General features: G+C 41.1%; 1 protein-coding gene across 1 annotated transcript in view; it reads left to right on the top strand.

Annotated features, from left to right (window-relative positions):
• Positions 1–20,142, top strand: part of ASPM (assembly factor for spindle microtubules) — a 92,818-nt gene that overhangs the window by 53,531 nt on the left and 19,145 nt on the right. The window contains exons 20-25 of the mRNA XM_056523443.1: positions 1,613–1,762; positions 2,587–2,753; positions 7,658–7,817; positions 9,900–10,109; positions 13,002–13,151; positions 14,714–14,905. Coding sequence (XP_056379418.1) covers positions 1,613–1,762; positions 2,587–2,753; positions 7,658–7,817; positions 9,900–10,109; positions 13,002–13,151; positions 14,714–14,905 — 1,029 coding nt within the window. The remainder of the gene's footprint in view (positions 1–1,612; positions 1,763–2,586; positions 2,754–7,657; positions 7,818–9,899; positions 10,110–13,001; positions 13,152–14,713; positions 14,906–20,142) is intronic.

Genomic DNA, 20,142 nt, shown 5'->3' with positions numbered 1-20,142 from the left:
AAACTACAACTCCAAGCAAGCCCGGACAGCCGATGGCAGGCGGTGATGATGTATTTGCCACCCTAGGCTTATAGTCGAGTCAATAACTTTTCCTGGGATTTTGGGGTGATATTGGGGGCTTTGGCATATATATTTTGGTCGTCTTATACTTGAGTATATATGGTACTTATAACCAGATTCAACATACAGACAGTCTAGATCTGTGAAACGTATCAATGGCCGGAAGAACTGAGCAATCAGAATGAGCATTCACTGGTGAAACCCCTGTATTACTGAAGTGTATGCACTGACTGGTGTCTGGTAGCGCCCCCTACAGTACAGGGAGCTATTACATGTTCTGTACTCTGTACCTGTACCAGGGTTAGCTGCTCCTTTGGACACCAGGTGAGGGCGGCTCCATGTTACTTTTTAGGACACTGTGTACTGTACAGGACCCTGAAGAAGCTCCTGTCCTCTACATAGACAGTGATTACAGCTCCCAGCAGATCTTTATTACTTTTATATGTAAGGATTTGCTTCATCTATATTAATCTACTTATTTTCCTTTAAACCTCACGTTTTCCTATTTTTGGATGACATTTTGGTGGCTTCAGAACCAATTCCCAGGTTTCCATAGAGTTTTATGATCTCAACATACAATGGATTCAACATACAATGGTCGTCCTGGAACCAGTTCATATTGTAACTTGAGGGACCACTGTAATGCAAATCTTTTTAAATGGTTTTCTTTAAAGCTTTCTTGTCATTAAAAACCACTCTCTTAACATGTTGCTCAGACATATCAAAAGTTATTGATCACATGAGGCCCACGACTGCCAAGGCAAGGAGTGAGACCCGTTGCAATAAAAAACTTGCAACACGTAAAAAGTTGTCTTTAATCACAGTAATTGAACATTTCCTACTATTTTGTGTCCTCACCGCCTAATGCCGAGCTATGTGTCTCCATTGTTATAGATCCCCTTGCAGTCACGTGCTAATCTGGCCGTACACCTTAGGTGGCTGTTGTTCACCCAATATTTTTTCCTCCCGATTCCCCCTGCACTGGTGCATGCATGCTTGACATACCTGAGTGTGCATACGTTTTGAATGGGTAGAAGGGAGTAAGTTGCTGCTGGATCACTTATGTTAAAATCCAACAGACATAGCTTTCTCTCCGTTTGGCGGTGCATAGTCGGGAGACCCCATATACATTAGATAGAAGACAGTTTGCATAAATAGGTGGGTTAAGACCACATTAGTGTAAACAAATCGATCGGTGGGGGTCTAAGCTTTTGGATCAAGAGAGAGCAGGGAGAAGGCTGTGTGTTCCCCTCCCTGCTCTGTGTCACATGATTGAGGCAGACTCCATAGACTCCATAGAGCGTGTTTTGATCATGTGACGGAAGAGAGCACAGATTTCTCCCGATCAATGAAGATCTGGACACTCAGACCCTTAACAATCTCAACTTTTGAAGTGTGTCTGGGACATGTCAAATGTGTATATATATGTGTATATAATATAAAATTTTTTTTTTTTTTAAGTGACAGTGTCCATTTAAGAGCATATAGCTCATTCGTGTGGGTCCAGCTTCATGAGAACAGAGATAAAATGTATTTTTTTCTTTCTCTACAGACCCATTGGCGCAGATATGTTCAAAGACAGACTTTCTTCCAGTATAAACAGGCTGCATTAATCCTACAACAGAGATACAGAGCGCGCTGTTTGCAGATGCTCCATCGGCACTACTACATAAGGCTCCGAGCGGCGGCCATTGTTCTGCAGGTAAAACTATGCATTTTATAGAAGAGAGGCACATTGTTTTTATTTTTCCCGAGGAATTGGGACATCTCATATAGAAGTGTTTTCCAAACAGGGTGCCTCCAGCTGTTGCAAAACTACAACTCCCAGCATGCCCGGTCAGCCGTTGTAGTTTTGCAACAGCTGGCGACACCCTGGATGGGAAAGATGAGTATACAAGAAGGGCCACAGTTTCCCTATTAATGTACAGTGACCCCCCCCCCCCCGATGGCCCCGACATACGATCATTTCACCATACCATCACTCTCAGAGTCCATCGCATGTTGAAGGCAGCATCACCATACGATGCTTTTGTATGTCGGGGCTATCGCATAAACGGCTATCCGGCAGCGCAGACTGCTTCAGCTGCTGCCGGATAGCCGTTTAATGGGCCCTGTGTGGTCCGGTGAGTGTCACTCACCTGTCCCCAACGTTCCGGACCGTCCTCTTCAGGCTCCTCCGGATGGCCGTTGCTCTCCTTCGTCATCATCACGTCGCTGCGCACGCCGTCCCGTCATCCAATAGGAGCGGCGAGCGTGGTGACGTGATGACTGCGATGGAGAGCGACGATCCAGGGCAGTGTTGCCGGTCCGGAGCAGCGGGGACAAGTGAGTGTAACTTTCTATATTATTGCACGGATCCCTCAACAGACGATGGATTCGGGTAGCAATGGTTCATTTGGAACGAATTACCATCGTATGTTGAGGGACCACTGTACAACCTACAGCCCTGGGATCTTGGTTCAATGTCTGACTCCCTAGCATGAATGGCTGGCATCCCATATTTTACTTTGTTTTTGCTAAATTCAGGCTGCCTACAGAGGGTCACAAACCAGGACGTTATTAAGGAAAGAGAAAGCTGCTTGTGTCATCCAGAGGTATTATAGATCCTGGACTGTCCGTAGGAACTACATCACCCTCCTCAGGACTGTGGAGAATCTTCAAAGACGTGTGAGAGCCAACCAGGAAAGGGCAAGGTAAGTGGGCACTGGCATTGTAGAGAGGATAACAGCATGCCTAGTAGGATTTGTTGTTATCTTGTAAAATACAAAGAGAATTAAAGGGGTATTCCTGCAAAAAAACTTTTTTTTTTTTTTTTTTTTATATCAACTGGCTCCAGAAAGTTAAACGGATTTTTAAATTGCTTCTATTAAATAATCTCAATCCTTTCAATAATTATCAGCTGCTGAAGTTGAGTTGTTGTTTTCTATCTGGCAACAGTGCTCTCTGCTGACATCTCTGCTTGTCGCAGGAACTGCACAGAGTAGAAGAGGTTTTCTATGGGGATTTGCTTCTAAACTGGGCGGTTCCTGAGACACGTGTTCTCAGAGAGCGCTTAGACAGAAAAGAACAACTCAACTTCAGCAGCTCATAAGTGCTGAAAGGATTAAGATTTTTTTTAATAGAAGTCATTTACAAATCTAATAGTGTAAAAAGGGGAGGCAGTCCTGCTAGGCTAGGTCAGAGTAAAAGATATAAGGTCAAAAATTAGAAGAAAGAGAGAAAAAAAAGAAAACGTGTCTAAAATAGCAGAGAATGATAACATTTATTTGGAAAAATGATGTGTGGCAGGGCCCTTGTCCTAGACTGGTCTCTAGATAAAATGGTTACAATGGTATAAAATGCTAAAAATATAAAATAAACACAGTGGTATTGCACTTCACTAATTGGACAATGAGACAATGAAAGTGCGGCAATGGGACAGTGCAAACAGTATCTGTTTAGTTATACTGTAAAGTCCTATTATAAGAACCAGGATTAATCCAGATGAAAGTACATAGCAAAAAAGTTGATAATCCAATAAGGCAAATTTTCGGTATCTCTGGAGCCTCCCAGATTGGGGCCCACTATAAACGTTTTTAGGTGCAGAGATACAGGCGATGCCCCCTCTACCCCGGCGGCACAGGGACTGAATGCAAGAGGGCAATCGCTATACAGTTCAGGCACTTAGTGCCTCTTACCGGCTACAGTGTGCACAGTCAGGTGAGTGCAGCTGTGCTTGCGATCCGGATGCACAACCCTGCACATCATCTGAGACAATCGTTACCGCATTGCCGGTCCTCACCTACTCTCTCACCTGCTTCCCGTGCCGCCGGGGTAGAGAGGATACCTCCAGCGTTGCCATACGCTGCTACAACCGCTAGGCTTCACAGCCCTGCCACATGCTGCTTCCCAGCCATCATCTCCAACCCCCAGCACCGGATCATATCACCCCTCCTACATTTCTCCCGTGCCGCGGGGACAGAGGGACGTGTATCCGGATCGCAAGCACAGCTGCACTCACCTGACTGTGCACACTGTAGCCGGTAAGAGGCACTAAGTGCCTGAACTGTATAGCGATTGCCCTCTTGCATTCAGTCCCCGTGCCGTCGGGGTAGAGGGGGCATCGCCTGTATCTCTGCACCTAAAAACGTTTATAGTGGGCCCCAATCTGGGAGGCTCCAGAGCTACCGAAAATTTGCCTTATTGGATTATCAACTTTTTTGCTATGTACTTTCATCTGGACTAATACCGGCTCCTATAATATGACTTTACAGTATAACTAAACAGATACTGTTTGCACTGTCCCATTGCCGCACTTTAATTGTCTCATTGTCCAATTAGTGAAGTGCAATACCACTGTGTATATTTTATATTTTTAGCATTTTATACCATTGTAACCATTTTATCTAGTGACCAGTCTAGGACAAGGGCCCTGCCGCAGACCTCACATCATTTTTCCAAATAAATGTTATCATTTTCTGCTATTTTAGACACTTTTTCTTTTTTCTCTCTCCCTCTTTCTTCTAATTTTTGACCTTATATCGTTTACTCTGACCTAGCCTAGAAGGACTGCCTCCCCTTTTTACACTATTAGTACTCTTTCTTGGCACATGGGTATGTGCAACGCAGTATCCTCGGTATAGGTTTTCTCTTTTTACGTAGAGCTCCCACATTTTTATATAATTTACAAATCTGTTTAACTTTCTGGAGCCAGTTGATTTATAAAACATTTTTTTTCCTGCATATCCCCTTTAAAGGTGTTATCCAGGAATTGAAAAACAGAGATAATTTCTTGCAAAAACACCACCCCTGTCTTCAGGTTGTATGTGGTATAGCAATTTGACTCCATTGACTTCAACGAAAGTTAGCTGCGATACCACACACAACCTAAAAACAGGTGTGGCAGGATATATATATATATATATATATATATATAATATATATATATATATATATATATATATATATATATATATATATATATATATATATATATATATATATATATATATATATATATATATATATATATATATATATATATATATATATATATATATATATTATATATTATATTATATTATATATTATATTATATTATATATTATATATTATATATTATATTATATATTATATATTATATATTATATATTATATATTATATATATTATATATTATATTATATTATATTATATTATATTATATATTATATTATATATATTATATTATATTATATATATTATATTATATTATATATATTATATTATATTATATATATTATATTATATTATATATATTATATTATATTATATATATTATATTATATTATATATATTATATTATATTATATATATTATATTATATTATATATATTATATTATATTATATATATTATATTATATTATATATATTATATTATATATATTATATATATTATATTATATATATTATATTATATATATTATATTATATATATTATATTATATATATTATATTATATATATTATATTATATATATTATATTATATATATTATATTATATATATTATATATTATATATATTATATATTATATATATTATATATTATATTATATATTATATATATTATATTTTAATATATTATATTATATTTTAATATATTATATTATATTTTAATATATTATATTATATTTTAATATATTATATTATATTTTAATATATTTTATTATATTTTAATATATTTTATTATATTTTAATATATTATATTTTAATATATTATATTTTAATATATTATATTTTAATATATTATATTTTAATATATTATATTTTAATATATTTTATTTTAATATATTTTATTTTAATATATTTTATTTTAATATATTTTATTTTAATATATTTTATTTTAATATATTTTATTTTAATATATTTTATTTTTAATATATTTTATTTTTAATATATTTTATTTTTAATATATTTTATTTTTAATATATTTTATTTTTAATATATTTTATTTTTAATATATTTTATTTTTAATATATTTTATTTTTAATATATTTTATTTTTAATATATTTTATTTTTAATATATTTTATTTTTAATATATTTTATTTTTAATATATTTTATTTTTAATATATTTTATTTTTAATATATTTTATTTTTAATATATTTTATTTTTAATATATTTTATTTTTAATATATTTTATTTTTAATATATTTTATTTTTAATATATTTTATTTTTAATATATTTTATTTTTAATATATTTTATTTTTAATATATTTTATTTTTAATATATTTTATTTTTAATATATTTTATTTTTAATATATTTTATTTTTAATATATTTTATTTTTAATATATTTTATTTTTAATATAATATTTTTAATATATTTTTAATATATTTTTAATATATTTTTAATATATTTTTAATATATTTTTAATATATTTTTAATATATTTTTAATATATTTTTAATATATTATATTATATATTTTTAATATATTATATTATATATTTTTAATATATTATATTATATATTTTTAATATATTATATTATATATTTTTAATATATTATATTATATATTATTAATATATTATATTATATATTATTAATATATTATATTATATATTATTAATATATTATATTATATATTATTAATATATATATATATATCGGGGTATACCACGCACCGGCCTATAACACGCACCCTCATTTTACCAAGGATATTTGGGTAAAAAAAGTTTTTTACCCTAATATCCATGGTAAAATGAGGGTGCGTGTGTGCGCGTGTGTACCCCGATAAACCCCCAGGAAAGGCAGGGGGAGAGAGGCCGTCGCTGCCCGCTTCTCTCCCCCTGCCTTTCCTGGGGTCTAGAGCGCTGCGGTCGGCCCTTCTCACCCCCTGGCTATCGGCGCCGCTGCCAGTGTCGATAGCCAGGGGGAGAGAAGCGGCACTGACAGCCAGGGGGAGAGAAGGGGCAGCGGCACCCATTGCCGGCGCCGCTGCCCCGTTGCCTCCCCCCATCCCCGGTGGCATAATTACCTGAGTCGGGTCCGCGCTGCTGCAGGCCTCCGGCGTGCGTCCCCCGCGTCGTTGCTATGCGCTGAACGGCGCGGCGCATGACGTCAGTGCGCCGCGCCGTGCATAGCAACGACGCAGGGGACGCACGCCGGAGGCCTGCAGCAGCACGGACCCGACTCAGGTAATTATGCCACCGGGGATGGGGGGAGGCAATGGGTGCCACTGCCCCTTCTCTCCCCCTGGCTGTCGGCGCCGCTTCTCTCCCCCTGGCTATCGGCGCCGGCACCGATAGTCAGGGGGACAGAACGGGCAGCGCCGCCGATAGCCAGGGGGTGAAAAGGGCCGGCAGCAGCGCTCTAGACCCCAGGAAAGGCAGGGGGAGAGAAGCGGGCAGCGACAGCCTCTCTCCTCCTGCCTTTCCTGGGGGTGTATCGGGGTATAACACGCACACAGACTTTAGGCTAAAATTTTTAGTGCGTGTTATACGCCGATAAATACGGTATATAGTGTGTGTATATGAATATAAATATAATTTTCCTGGATAACTATTTGTGCAATAAAAACATAAAAGAGCATGCTAATAGATCCATAATGGCTGCATTTCTTTTTGTGGGGTAAGGTTTATAAGAACCCGAAAGGCTTCTGTGTGCATCCAGAGGAGATGGCGGGAGACCCTTTGGTCAAGGACTATCCGCAAAGACTTTATGCAAAAACAAGAAGCTGCAAAAAGACTCCAGTCTGTGTACAGAGGAAATGTTGTCAGAAGAGAGATTCACAAGGTAGGTTTTCTCAATTTTTTCCTCCACACTGATGTTAAAATTCCACTGGTGCCCTAAGCCTGTGGCGCTCCAGTACATGATAAAGTATGCTTGGAGTTGTAGTTTTGCAGCAGCTGGAGAGGTGCAGGTTGGAGGTCACTGAATTACACTATAGATGCATTAGGAGACTTTTCTAGAAGAGCTGTTTTTAAGGGATTCAAAGATTTATTCTTGGGTGTATCCTACAAACACAAAAAAAATGCATTTGATAAAGTTTGGGAGGCAATGTATTATGGGTTTAGTTTTTTTTTTTTTTTTTTTTTGTGGCATAGAAAAGTTGCCAAAGTTACTGCAACAACTAGAGATGAGCGAACTTACAGTATATTCGATTCGTCACGAACTTCTCGGCTCGGCAGTTGATGACTTTTCCAGCATAAATTAGTTCAGCTTTCAGGTGCTCCGGTGGGCTGGAAAAGGTGGATACATTCCTAGGAAAGAGTCTCCTAGGACTGTATCCACCTTTTCCAGCAAACGGGAGCACCTGAAAGCTGAACTCATTTATGCGGGATAAGTCATCAACTGCCGAGCCGAGAAGTTTGTGACGAATCGAATTTACTGTAAGTTTGCTCATCTCTAGCAACAACTATAAAGAGCAAAATTCTGCGCAACAAATTTTCCTTCCCTTTCTTTCCAGAGCTCTTTATTGTGTTGCGAATGTGTTTTCAAGCCTTTTGGTCTCTCCTCTAGGCCAAGTTCCAAATTACCCCTGTGTGATCATCCTCTTTTTGCTGTTGGTTTCAAGGGGTGAACGCTTTTTGGAGTTCAATTTCTTTCTTTCTTTCCTCTGGGTTGAAACCCCTCTCAGCATTAGACTATGTTCACATGGTGGAAATTCTGTGATTACGCTCAAGTTCTGTTCTGCAAAGCTGGCTGCCGAATTTCTGTGCACGCTTAAAGTGACTTACTTAAAGTGACGTCCTTAAAGTGACCTGACGTCTACAAAAACTTTTTATATAATGTAGATAATACCATTATATGTATATTTGTAATATACATTGCTTAAAAATTGTGTATATTTATGAGTGAAAAAATGCTGTCCCTGCAGCTATTGCCTGTGTGTCTCTATGAGGAGTCCAAATACAGGAAGTGAGGGCAGGACAAGCAGGGATCTGTGCAGGGACTCCTGGCTTGTAAATCATCCTGAGGAGCATGTTATAGAGCAGTGGTCTCCAACCTGCGGACCTCCAGATGTTGCAAAACTACAACTCCCAGCATGCCCGGACAGCCAACGGCTGTCCGGGCATGCTGGGAGTTGTAGTTTTGCAACATCTGGAGGTCCGCAGGTTGGAGACCACGGTTATAGAGCATGTTTATGTCCTGCTTTTTCTTACTGCACAGAGCCCTGCTTGTCCACCTTTACTTCCTGTATTTGGTCTCCTCATAGAGACACACAGGCAATAGCTGTAGGGACAAAAATATACGCATTTTTTAAGCAATGTATATTACAAACATACATATAATGGTATTATCTACATTATATAAAAGGTTTTTGTTGACGAAAGGGACACTTTAACACACAGGTTCTGGGCAGAATTCAAATCCCTATTGACTTCAAAGGGATTCCACTGTAGACAGCGGAATCCCCATTTAACACAATTGGAGATGAGCGAACTTACAGTAAATTCGATTAGTCACGAACTTCTCGGCTCGGCAGTTGATTTCTTTTCCTGCGTAAATTAGTTCAGCCTTCAGGTGCTCCGGTGGGCTGGAAAAGGTGGATACAGTCCTAGGAGACTTTCCTAGGACTGTATCCACCTTTTCCAGCCCACCGGAGCACCTGAAAGCTGAACTAATGTATGCAGGAAAAGTCATCAACTGCCGAGCGGAGAAGTTCGTGACGAATCGAATTTACTGTAAGTTCGCTCATCTCTTAACACAATGTGTACTAAAATGTGCGGAATTTCGCTTGAAAAGTCTGCCAGGTGAGCGTAGCCTTGAAGTTATTTTTTTATGACCCATTTACACACAGCCTGTAAATGACTCAACTTTTCTGTCTGTAAATCATAAATTTTAAAGTTTCTCTCCTGGTTTTATTGTTGTTAGATGCAGCGTGCGGCCTGCGTCATACAAGCAGCGTTCAGAGGCTTTTGGCATCGGCGGCGCTACCTCAGGCTGAAAGCTGCAGCGGTGACACTCCAGCAGCGCTTCAGGGCTCTGCAACAAGGAAGACGTGAGCAGCTACAATACATACAAGGGAAGAATTCCGTCATCAGAATACAAGCCTGTGCCCGGGGCTGGCTGCTCAGAAGACAGGTGACTACAGCAAATACAGAATATACATCTGATTATACATGATGCAGAGTGTATATTCCTCATAGAAGTCGTGCTGCGGAGGTTGTCTCATGGGTGTTTGTCTGTAAACCAAATACTTTCAGAATTCTTTGTTTTTCTTAAATTTATTAATTCCTATTTATTTTCTCTATTCTCGTCTGCCATTTCTATTGCAGATTTGATCCTGTGTTGAACAATTTATTTATATTGATTAAGCAGTTTTAGATTCACAGCAAAAGTGGCACATGTGAATATGCCCTTTAAAGGGGTATTCCGCCCCTAGACATCTTATCCCCTATCCAAAGGATAGGGGATAAGATGTCAGATCGCCGCGGTCCCGCTGCTGGGGACCCCTGGGATCCCCGTTGCGGCACCGCGCTATCATTACAGCACAGAGCGAGTTCGCTCTGCGCGTAATGATGGGCGGTACAGGGGCCGGAGCATCGTTACGTCACGGCTCCGCCCCTTGTGATGTCACAGCCCGCCCCTTTCAATACAAGTCTATGGGAGGGGGAGGGGTGGTCGTCACGCCCCCTCCCATAGACTTACATTAAGGGGACGGGCCGTGATGTCACGAGGGGCGGCGCCATGACGTCACGCTGCTCCGTCTCCCGTATCGCCCGTCATTACGCACAGAGCGATCTCGCTCTGTGCAGTAATGATAGCGCGGTGCCGCAGCGGGGATCCTGGGGGTCCCCAGCAGCAAGACCTAGGCGAACTGACATCTTATCCCCTATCCTTTGGATAGGGGATAAGATGTCTAGGGGCGGAATACCCCTTTAGAGGGGAACTGTTTTTTGTTCTTTTCAAATCAACTGGTGCCAGAAAGTTAAACAGATTTGTAATCTCACTTCTATTTAAAAATCTTAATCCTTCGAGAACTTATTAGCTGCTGTATACTACAGAGGAAGTACAGTTCTTTGTTGTTGTTTTCAGTCTGACCACAGTGCTCTCTGCTGACACCTCTGTCCATATCAGGAACTGTCCAGAGTTAGAAGCAAATCCACATAACACTCCTCCTCTGGACAGCTCATGGCATGAACAGAGGTGTCAGCAGAGAGCACTGTGGTCAGACCGAAAAGAACAACTCCACTTCCTGTGGAGCATATAGCAGCTGATCAGTACTGGAGGGATCAAGATTTTTCTTTATTTTTTTTATAGAAATAATTTACAAATCTGAATACTTTATTGGAGAGACAGAAAAACCGGCACTGCTGTAGTTAGGGAGCTTAGGCAGGTGTATTAAATGAGGCAAACCGACTGTATAGGTGCTCAGTCTAGAGAGTGGTAGACAGTTCCATAATTACACAAAGCAGGACATGTTGATATAATAATCTTGAATTGTGGGGGAGGCGCTGTGGACCTCAGTGTGGAAGTCCTCTGCGTCTCTGCCACGATACCTGCCTGACACCGCACTCCTATTCACAACATTCAAGATTATTAAGCTACGACTTTGGTGAGTGCCATCTACATTTCTTGCTTTGTGTAATTTACAAATCTGCATAGCTTTCTGGCACCAGTTGATTTAAAAAAAAAAAAAAATTTCACCAGCGTACCCCTTAAGTTATCTTATCGGTGGTGTCCATGACTTGGCACTCTGCTGACCAGCTATTTGCCAGAGCCATGGCCTCTGCGACACACACAGGGAACAGAGCCTGAAGCAGACAGACATACTGTAGCTTAACTCCTATTCACTTCACTGCCAGCTTACAATGTCACTTTCCGATAAGTAAGAGGCTCCCTACTGATTCTGAGGATGAAGAATCTGCAGAGCTATGATGGGAAATCCACTTACAAATAGGACTAGTATTTGAGATACCGATTTTTTTATACTATTTCCTAAATAATACTGCTGGCAATATTCTGTCTTAAAGTTTTACTCTTTTGTAAAACTTTATTTTTTTTTTTCCTCCTCTCTTGTTTTGTACCTTTTATGGTGCAACACACACTTTCCCCATAAATCTTAATTGAACATTTTGCCTACTTTTGCTTGTACAGCTACTAAAATTTGTTTTCTCTATATACTTGTACACAACATATATGATTCTCTGCCTTTATTTCCCCTGTGTACTATCTGAATTGGTCTATAACCTCCCTCTGTTATCATCTCTTATAGGGAGAACAGACGGTCTTACAGACTTATCTAGTTTTTGTCTTATTAGCTGCTCAATGGTAGGAAATAGTTAATAAAGACTATTAAAAGTGTACTCCGGCGAATTTTTTTTTATCAACTGGTGGTAGAAAGTTATACATATTTGTAAATTACTTCTATTACAAATATCTTAATCCTTCCAGTACTTATCAGCTGCTGTTTGCTCCACAGGAAGTTGTGTAGTTCGTTTCTGTCTGACCACAGTGCTCTCTGCTGACAACTCTGTCCATTTTAGGACCTGTTTATAGCAGGAGAGGTTTGCTATGGGGATTTGCTTGCATTCTGGACAGTTCCTGACATGGACAGAGGTGTCAGCAGAGAGCACTGTGGTCAGACTGGAAAGAACTACACAACTTCCTCTGGAGCATACAGCATCTGATACTGGAGCACTGGAAGGATTAAGATTTTTAAATAGAAGTAATCCAGTTGATTTAAAAAATTTTTTTTATAAAATAGTTTTCCACCGGAGTACCCCTTTAACAAAGTTTAGAAAATAATCAAGAAAAAGAGAAAAATCCGCACAGGTGTCCATCCTTTACAATATGCTCCTGAGGCTTTCACAACATGCTGCCAAAATGTATTTTTTGGAGGCCTAAACTAAAAGTGGAAAGTGGAAGCTTTCACATGTGACCAGTTTAAGATTTGCGCACACATACTTCGCACTGACTTTCTGTTCAGTCTTCACTTTATGAGTTTTGGCTTCAATACCTTTTGTTTTTCAGGTTGCACGTCTGACTCGAGAGAGGCAACTGGTGAAGTTCACTTCTTCTGTCCATCACCATCTATGTGCTGTGCGGATCCAGAGATTTTTCCGCAAACACCTGATTCTCAGAAAGGCGCAGACACAAATTGCCTATGTCCTTTACATTCAGGTATGTACTTTATTAAGACACCCTGCCATTATGGTGTGTGAACGCCGGGGTGTAATGTTAAATGGGCACCGTCATTTTGAATAAAAACCAAAACAAAACATGTCTCACGTTTTTAAATCTGTCGTGCCTCAGTGTTGGGACCCCAACTGATTTTTCTAAAACAAGGCGGAAGAAAAGCGTTCAGCTATGTGCCACTGAACTGAGACGAACAATTAATCTCTCGCAGTGTTTCCCAACCAGCGACCAAGACAATCCCATAGAGCAGTGTTTCCCAACCAGTGTTCCTCCAGCTGTTGCAAAACTACAACTCCCAGCATGCCCGGACAGCCAACGGCTGTCTGGCTCTCTCTCTCTCTCTCTCTGTCTGTCTGTCTGTCGCGCTCTCTCTCTCTCTCTCTCTCGCTGTCGCGCTCTCTCTCTCTCTCTCTCTCTCGCTGTCTGGCTCTCTCTCTCTCTCTCGCTGTCTGGCTCTCTCTCTCTCTCTCTCGCTGTCTGGCTCTCTCTCTCTCTCTCTCTCTCTCTCTCTCTCGCTGTCTGGCTCTCTCTCTCTCTCTCTCTCTCTCGCTGTCTGGCTCTCTCTCTCTCTCTCTCTCTCTCTCGCTGTCTGGCTCTCTCTCTCTCTCTCTCTCGCTGTCTGGCTCTCTCTCTCTCTCTCTGGCTCTCTCGCTGTCTGGCTCTCTCTCTCTCTCTCTCTCTCTCTCTCTCGCTGTCTGGCTCTCTCTCTCTCTCTCTCTCTCTCTCTCTCGCTGTCTGTCTCTCTCTCTCTCTCTCTCTCTCTCTCGCTGTCTGTCTCTCTCTCTCTCTCTCTCTCTCTCTCGCTGTCTGGCTCTCTCTCTCTCTCTCTCTCTCTCTCTCTCTCTCTCTCTCTCGCTGTCTGGCTCTCTCGCTCTCTCTCGCTGTCTGGCTCTCTCTCTCTGGCTCTCTCGCGCTCTCTCTCTCTCTCTCTCTCTCGCGCTGTCTGGCTCTCTCTCTCTCTCTCTCTCGCTGTCTGGCTCTCTCTCTCTCTCTCTCTCTCTCTCTCTCGCTGTCTGGCTCTCTCTCTCTCTCTCTCTCTCTCGCTGTCTGGCTCTCTCTCTCTCTCTCCTCTCTCTCTCTCTCTCTCTCTCTCTCTCGCTGTCTGGCTCTCTCTCTCTCTCTCTCTCTCGCTGTCTGGCTCTCTCTCTCTCTCTCTCTCTCTCGCTGTCTGGCTCTCTCTCTCTCTCTCTCTCTCTCGCTGTCTGGCTCTCTCTCTCTCTCTCTCGCTGTCTGGCTCTCTCTCTCTCTCTCTCGCTGTCTGGGCTCTCTCTCTCTCGCTGTCTGGCTCTCTCTCTCTCTCTCGCTGTCTGGCTCTCTCTCTCTCTCTCTCTCTCTCTCTCTCTCTCTCTCTCTCTCTCTCTCGCTGTCTGGCTCTCTCGCTGTCTGGCTCTCTAATCTATTAAAAAAAAAAAATCGATCTAGTCCCACTGAAATCCACTGGTTCTCCCATCTTTTGTTCCAAAGGGAAAGTAGTCTCTGCCATTGGTAGACATATTGAAGGTTTATGGCCATCTTTAGATCTTCAAGGATGCGATTTGCTTTTGCAGAGATGGTATCGATCAAGAATACAGCAAAGAAACTTCCATGTGATGCGGCAGAAGACTATCACCTTGCAGCGCGCAGTACGAGCGTGGTTACATCGCAGACATGAAGCCGCCTCTAAAATCCAGAGAAGTGTCAGGGTTTTCCTTCAACGTAGGAAACATGCTAAAGTGATGAGCGGAATCGTAAAATTCCAGGTACCAACTGCATATTAATGATGTAGGATCCACGTATATGTGTCTGTTATTTATGCTCTATGCTAATTTTGCTACATTTTTCCTAATGTCTTTGGGTAGTAAGTTTGTAAATTGACTACTCGGAAAAAAAAAAGAAAAAAAAAGGGCAAAGAAAAGCCTAGACTGGGATATAATCTAAATTAACCCCCCCAAAAAAGAACACCAACCACTAAGATTCATCACAAAATAATAAAAAACTTTATTAATGAATATACATAAAAAAACCATTTAAAAAAGGCATAAACGGAGGGTAAAGGCACAGACTACAGTCACAGAAAAGATGGCGATTCCAGGTTACATATCATGGCTGTATATAGGTGATGAATGCAATGCAAGTACATACAGTCGTGGCCGTAAATGTTAGCACCCCTAAAATGTTTCTATAAAATTAAGTATTTCTCACAGAAAAGGATTGCAGTAACACATGTTTTGCTATAGATGTGTTTATTCCCTTTGTGTGTATTGGAACTAAACCAAAAAAGGAGGAAAAAAGGCAAATAGAACATAATGTCACCAAACTCCCAAAATGGGCTGGACAAAATTATTGGCACCCTTTCAAAATTGTGGAAAAATAAGATTGTTTCAAGCATGTTATGCTCCTTTAAACTCACCCTGGAGCAAGTAACAGGTGTGGGCAATATAAAAATCACACCTGAAAGTTATCTCCTTTGGAGAGAAAAAGGAGAGAAGTTCACTTAGTCTTTGCATTGTGGATGCAAGCATGGACAACAGAAAGAGAACGGTCTGAGGAATTGAGAACCAAAATTGTGGAAAAATATCAACAATCTCAAGGTTACAAGTCCATCTCCAGATATCAAAATTTGCCTCTGTCCACAGTGCGCAACATTATCAAGAAGTGTGCAACACATGGCACTGTAGCTAATCTCCCTGGGCATGGACGGAAAGGAAAAATTGATGAAAGGTGTCAATGCAGGATAGTCCTGATGGTGGATAAGCAGCCCCAAACAAGTTCCAAAGATACTCAAGCTGTCCTGCAGGCTCAGGGAGCAGAACTGTCAGCGCAAACTATCCATCAACATTTAAATGAAATGAAATGCTATGGTAGGAGACCCAGGAGGACCCCACTATGGAGGAGACCCAGGAGGACCACACTGCTGACACAGAGACATAAAAAAAGCAAGACTACATTTTGCCAAAAATGAACTTGAGTAAGCCAAAATCCTTCTGGGAAAACATCTTGTGGACAGATGAGACCAAGATAGAGCTTTTTGGTAAAGCACATCATTCTACTGTTTTACCGAAAACAGAATGAGGCCTACAAAGAAAAGAACACAGTACCTACAGAAATATGGTGGAGGTTCAATGATGTTTTGGGGTTGTTTTGCTGCCTCTGGCACTGGGGGCCTTGAATGTGTACAAGGCATCATGAAATCTGAGGATTACCAACAGATTTTGGGTCGCACTGTACAGCAGTGTCAGAAAGCTGGGTTTGTGTCCGAGATCTTGGGTCTTCCAGCAGAACAATGACCCCAACCATACGTCAAAAAGCCCCAGAAATGGATGGCAACAAAGCGCTGGAGAGTTCTGAAGTGGCAGCAATGAGTCCAGATCTAAATCCGATTGAACACCTGTCGAGAGATCTTAAAATTGCTGTTGGGAAGAGGCGCCTGGGAATAAGTGTCCTGGCCGTGTTCTTTATGGGCTGACTGGAGACCTACAGCTGGTCCCACATGGCACACTAGCCTGCTTACTGCTCCCCATGCGGCCGGTTACTCCAGGGCGTCTTTCAGCCAGTTCCCCAGCCCCCTTCCTGTAATGGCCGCATATCGTGCAGCTAGCGCCCCTGTTCACACGGCCTGGTGCCCTTTGCTTCTAGTCTGAGGCCGGCTCTGGTGGGGGGTGGGGGGGTTCAATTGTATTGCGCGCTGGATTTTTCATTGCTTCTTGAGCTCCCACTTGTGGCAACCAAGCGCTATTACAGCCTTGGCCTGTCACATCTGTTTTTATCAGTTTAATATCTGACACTACAGCTTCTGGAGTAACATCCCCTTTTGTTTGCCCCTCCGTTTCCGTCCTGACGGGATGTTGCTTCAGTTCGCTTTGACTGCTGGGGTTCATGTCTGGTTAGTCTGTGTCTTGGACACTATCCTAGAATGTTGTGGCATGTCTTCCTTTCTTGGTCGACCCTTCTGGTTCTTTGGGCCTTAGTGATGATGTGTGGTCTTGGGCAGGTTAGCTCTCCTGCCCCGACTTCTCCGCAGTCCTGTTTGTGGGGTGGTCTTCCTGTACCACATTTCCTCTTGTCTAGACGTAGAAGTTTGTTACCCGGAGCGTTTCGCGAAGTTGGCTTTACTTACGCTATAGGTGTACATCTTCCAGGTGACCCTGGTATCTCCAGTTACCATGTCTGACGCTCTGGTGTTTCGGGAGGCCCCTTTTCAGGCATTCTTCTCCGTTTTTGGCCTTATTCCTTCCATCTCCTCCTCCATGGGTCAATGTACTCCCGGGTGCGGTGGGCGTTCCGGTCATCCGGATTACTCTACTCAAGCTGTTTTTGCCTCCCAGGTGCTTGCAGCGGGCCCCTGGGACAAAGGTTTTTGGTCTGCAGCTGTTCTGGTCATCGACTTTCTGCATCAGGCCTCTCCACAGCCATCTCCATCCTTCTTTCTTTTTTCCAGTGTTTTTCTGGTCTCCACCTTCCATACTCTTATTCTGCTCATGCGTATGCTGCTCTCCCTGGTGCTTTTTTTCCGCCAGGGGTTCTCTTGTTAAGTGCCCTTTTTCATTTTTTTTTCCAGCCGGGTTAGCCCTCTGTCTGGTTCTGTGTTCCTTGGAGTTATTTCCTACCTCCTCCCGGGATGGTTCCAGCCCATCTGGCTTCCTAGTCGACCTTTTCTTGTCTCTCTTCCTGGACCGTAGCATTGGAGTCTCTACATAGGACGGTCTCTTCCTTGGCGTCCTAGTCCTTCTCCATGGACGGGGGTTCTCCCGGGAGCACAGTTTGTGGGCCTTTGTGGTCTCTGCCCGGGATCTCGTCCGCAGGTCTTGGGGTCGAGAGGGTTCGGTCTCTGGACTGATTCCCCTTTTGCTGTTGGTAGTTTTTTCCCTCCCTAGGGGACTGCTTTGGTACATCCCATCAGTATAGGTGTCCCCCCCCCCCCCCCCCCCCAATGAAGAGCGACCGAGAAAAGGAGATTTTATTTTTGTACTCCCCGTAAAATCTCGTAGCCTTCATTGGGGGACACATCACCCACTTAGTTATTCTTTTTTGTCTGGATAATCTTTTCCGGTTATTGGGTTTTTATCCGGGATTCTTTTCTAGGTTCTTGGCTTCTCCTACTGCTTTGTGACAAAACTGATTAACCTCACTTCCAGTAGGCGGGTATATCCTGCCAGGGAGGAGCCAACTTTTTCCTAGTGTCAGCGCCTCCTAGTGGCAAGAGCATATTACCCATCAGTATAGGTGTCCCCCAATGAAGGCTACGAGAGAGAGATTTTACGGTGAGTACAAAAAGAATCTCCTTTTCGGGGTCGCTCTTCATAGGGGGACACCTATACTTAATTTTTTCTGAGCTTTAAAAAAATTTAAAAAATTAAGGGCTGGAGGGGTGTTAGGAGTAGTTAGGTAATATAATCAGAGTTTGTTTAGAAAATATGATTTGATGACAGGTACTTAAAGGGGTATTCCAGGGAAAAACTTTTTTTTTATATATCAACTGGCTCCGGAAAGTTAAACAGATTTGTAAATTACTTCTATTAAAAAATCTTAATCCTTCCAATAGTTATTAGTTTCTGAAGTTTTCTGTCTAACTGCTCAATGATGATGTCACGTCCCGGGAGCTGTGCATGATGGGAGAATATCCCCATAGGAACTGCACAGCTCCTGGAATGTGACATCATCATTGAGCAGTTAGACAGAAAACAACAACTCAACTTCAGAAGCTAATAACTATTGGAAGGATTAAGATTTTTTAATTGAAGTAATTTACAAATCTGTTTCAACTTTCCGGAGCCAGTTGATATATAAAAAAAAAAAAAAGTTTTGGCCTGGAATACCCCTTTAATGACCCTACTTAGTAAACTGGATTAAGGGAAAAACTACCATATGCCAGAATTGCAGATTTTTGGTCAGATCATATTTTAGGAGAGCGTAAACAGAAAATGAGATGGCTCTCTAACCAAAGTTGAAATGGATTAGATCGGGCTGCCAGATCATATATTTTAGGAAACTTTTTATAAAATATGATCAAAAAAGTCTCATTTGAACAAAATGGTTCAGAAAAAAAAAAACTACAGATCACGTCACGAAAAAGGGACTCTCACAGATCCATACATGGGGAAAAATAAATAAAAATGAAAAACGACCCCTAAAACTCCTTTTATTGTGGGATTAGTTCGGGCTCGATATACTGTATTATACAATGAATTTACACAGTACGTTGCTAAATTAAAGGAGTTCTGTAGTGAAACATAACTTATCCCCCTATCCAAAGGATAGGGGATAAGTTATAGATCGGGTTCCGAGTTCTGGGATACATGGAGGAGGGGGGGGGGGTGTCTGCCATCGCTCAGTGTGGGGGTCAGCATGCCTCCTTCCAGCAGACTGCCGGGGCCCTGTTCAGGAGATTGTGGGGGGTCCCAGCGCTCGGACCCCGGCGTGAAGTTATGTTTCACTGCACTACTCTTTTAACCCCTTAACCCCTTCAGGACGGAGCCCATTTTGGCCTTAAGGACCGGAGCGTTTTTTGCACATCTGACCACTGTCACTTTAAACATTAATAACTCTGGAATGCTTTTAGTTATCATTCTGATTCCGAGATTGTTTTTTCGTGACATATTCTACTTTAACATAGTGGTAAATTTTTGTCGATACTTGCATCCTTTCTTGGTGAAAAATCCGTAAATTTGATGAAAAATTTGAAAATTTAGCATTTTTCTAACTTTGAAGCTCTCTGCTTGTAAGGAAAATGGATATTACGAATACATTTTTTTTTTGGATCACATATACAATATGTCTACTTTATGTTTGCATCATAAAATTGACGTGTTTTTACTTTTGGAAGACACCAGAGGGCTTCAACGGTCAGCAGCAATTTTCCGATTTTTCACAAAATTTTCAAACTCAGTATTTTTCAGGGACCAGTTCAGGTTTGAAGTGGATTTGAAGGGTCTTCATATTAGAAATACCCCATAAATGACCCCATTATAAAAACTACACCCCCCAAAGTATTCAAAAT

Source organism: Hyla sarda, chromosome 6, assembly GCF_029499605.1.
Source record: "Hyla sarda isolate aHylSar1 chromosome 6, aHylSar1.hap1, whole genome shotgun sequence".
Taxonomy (NCBI): Eukaryota; Metazoa; Chordata; class Amphibia; order Anura; family Hylidae; genus Hyla; species Hyla sarda.
This window is presented reverse-complemented; position numbering and strand designations above follow the sequence as displayed.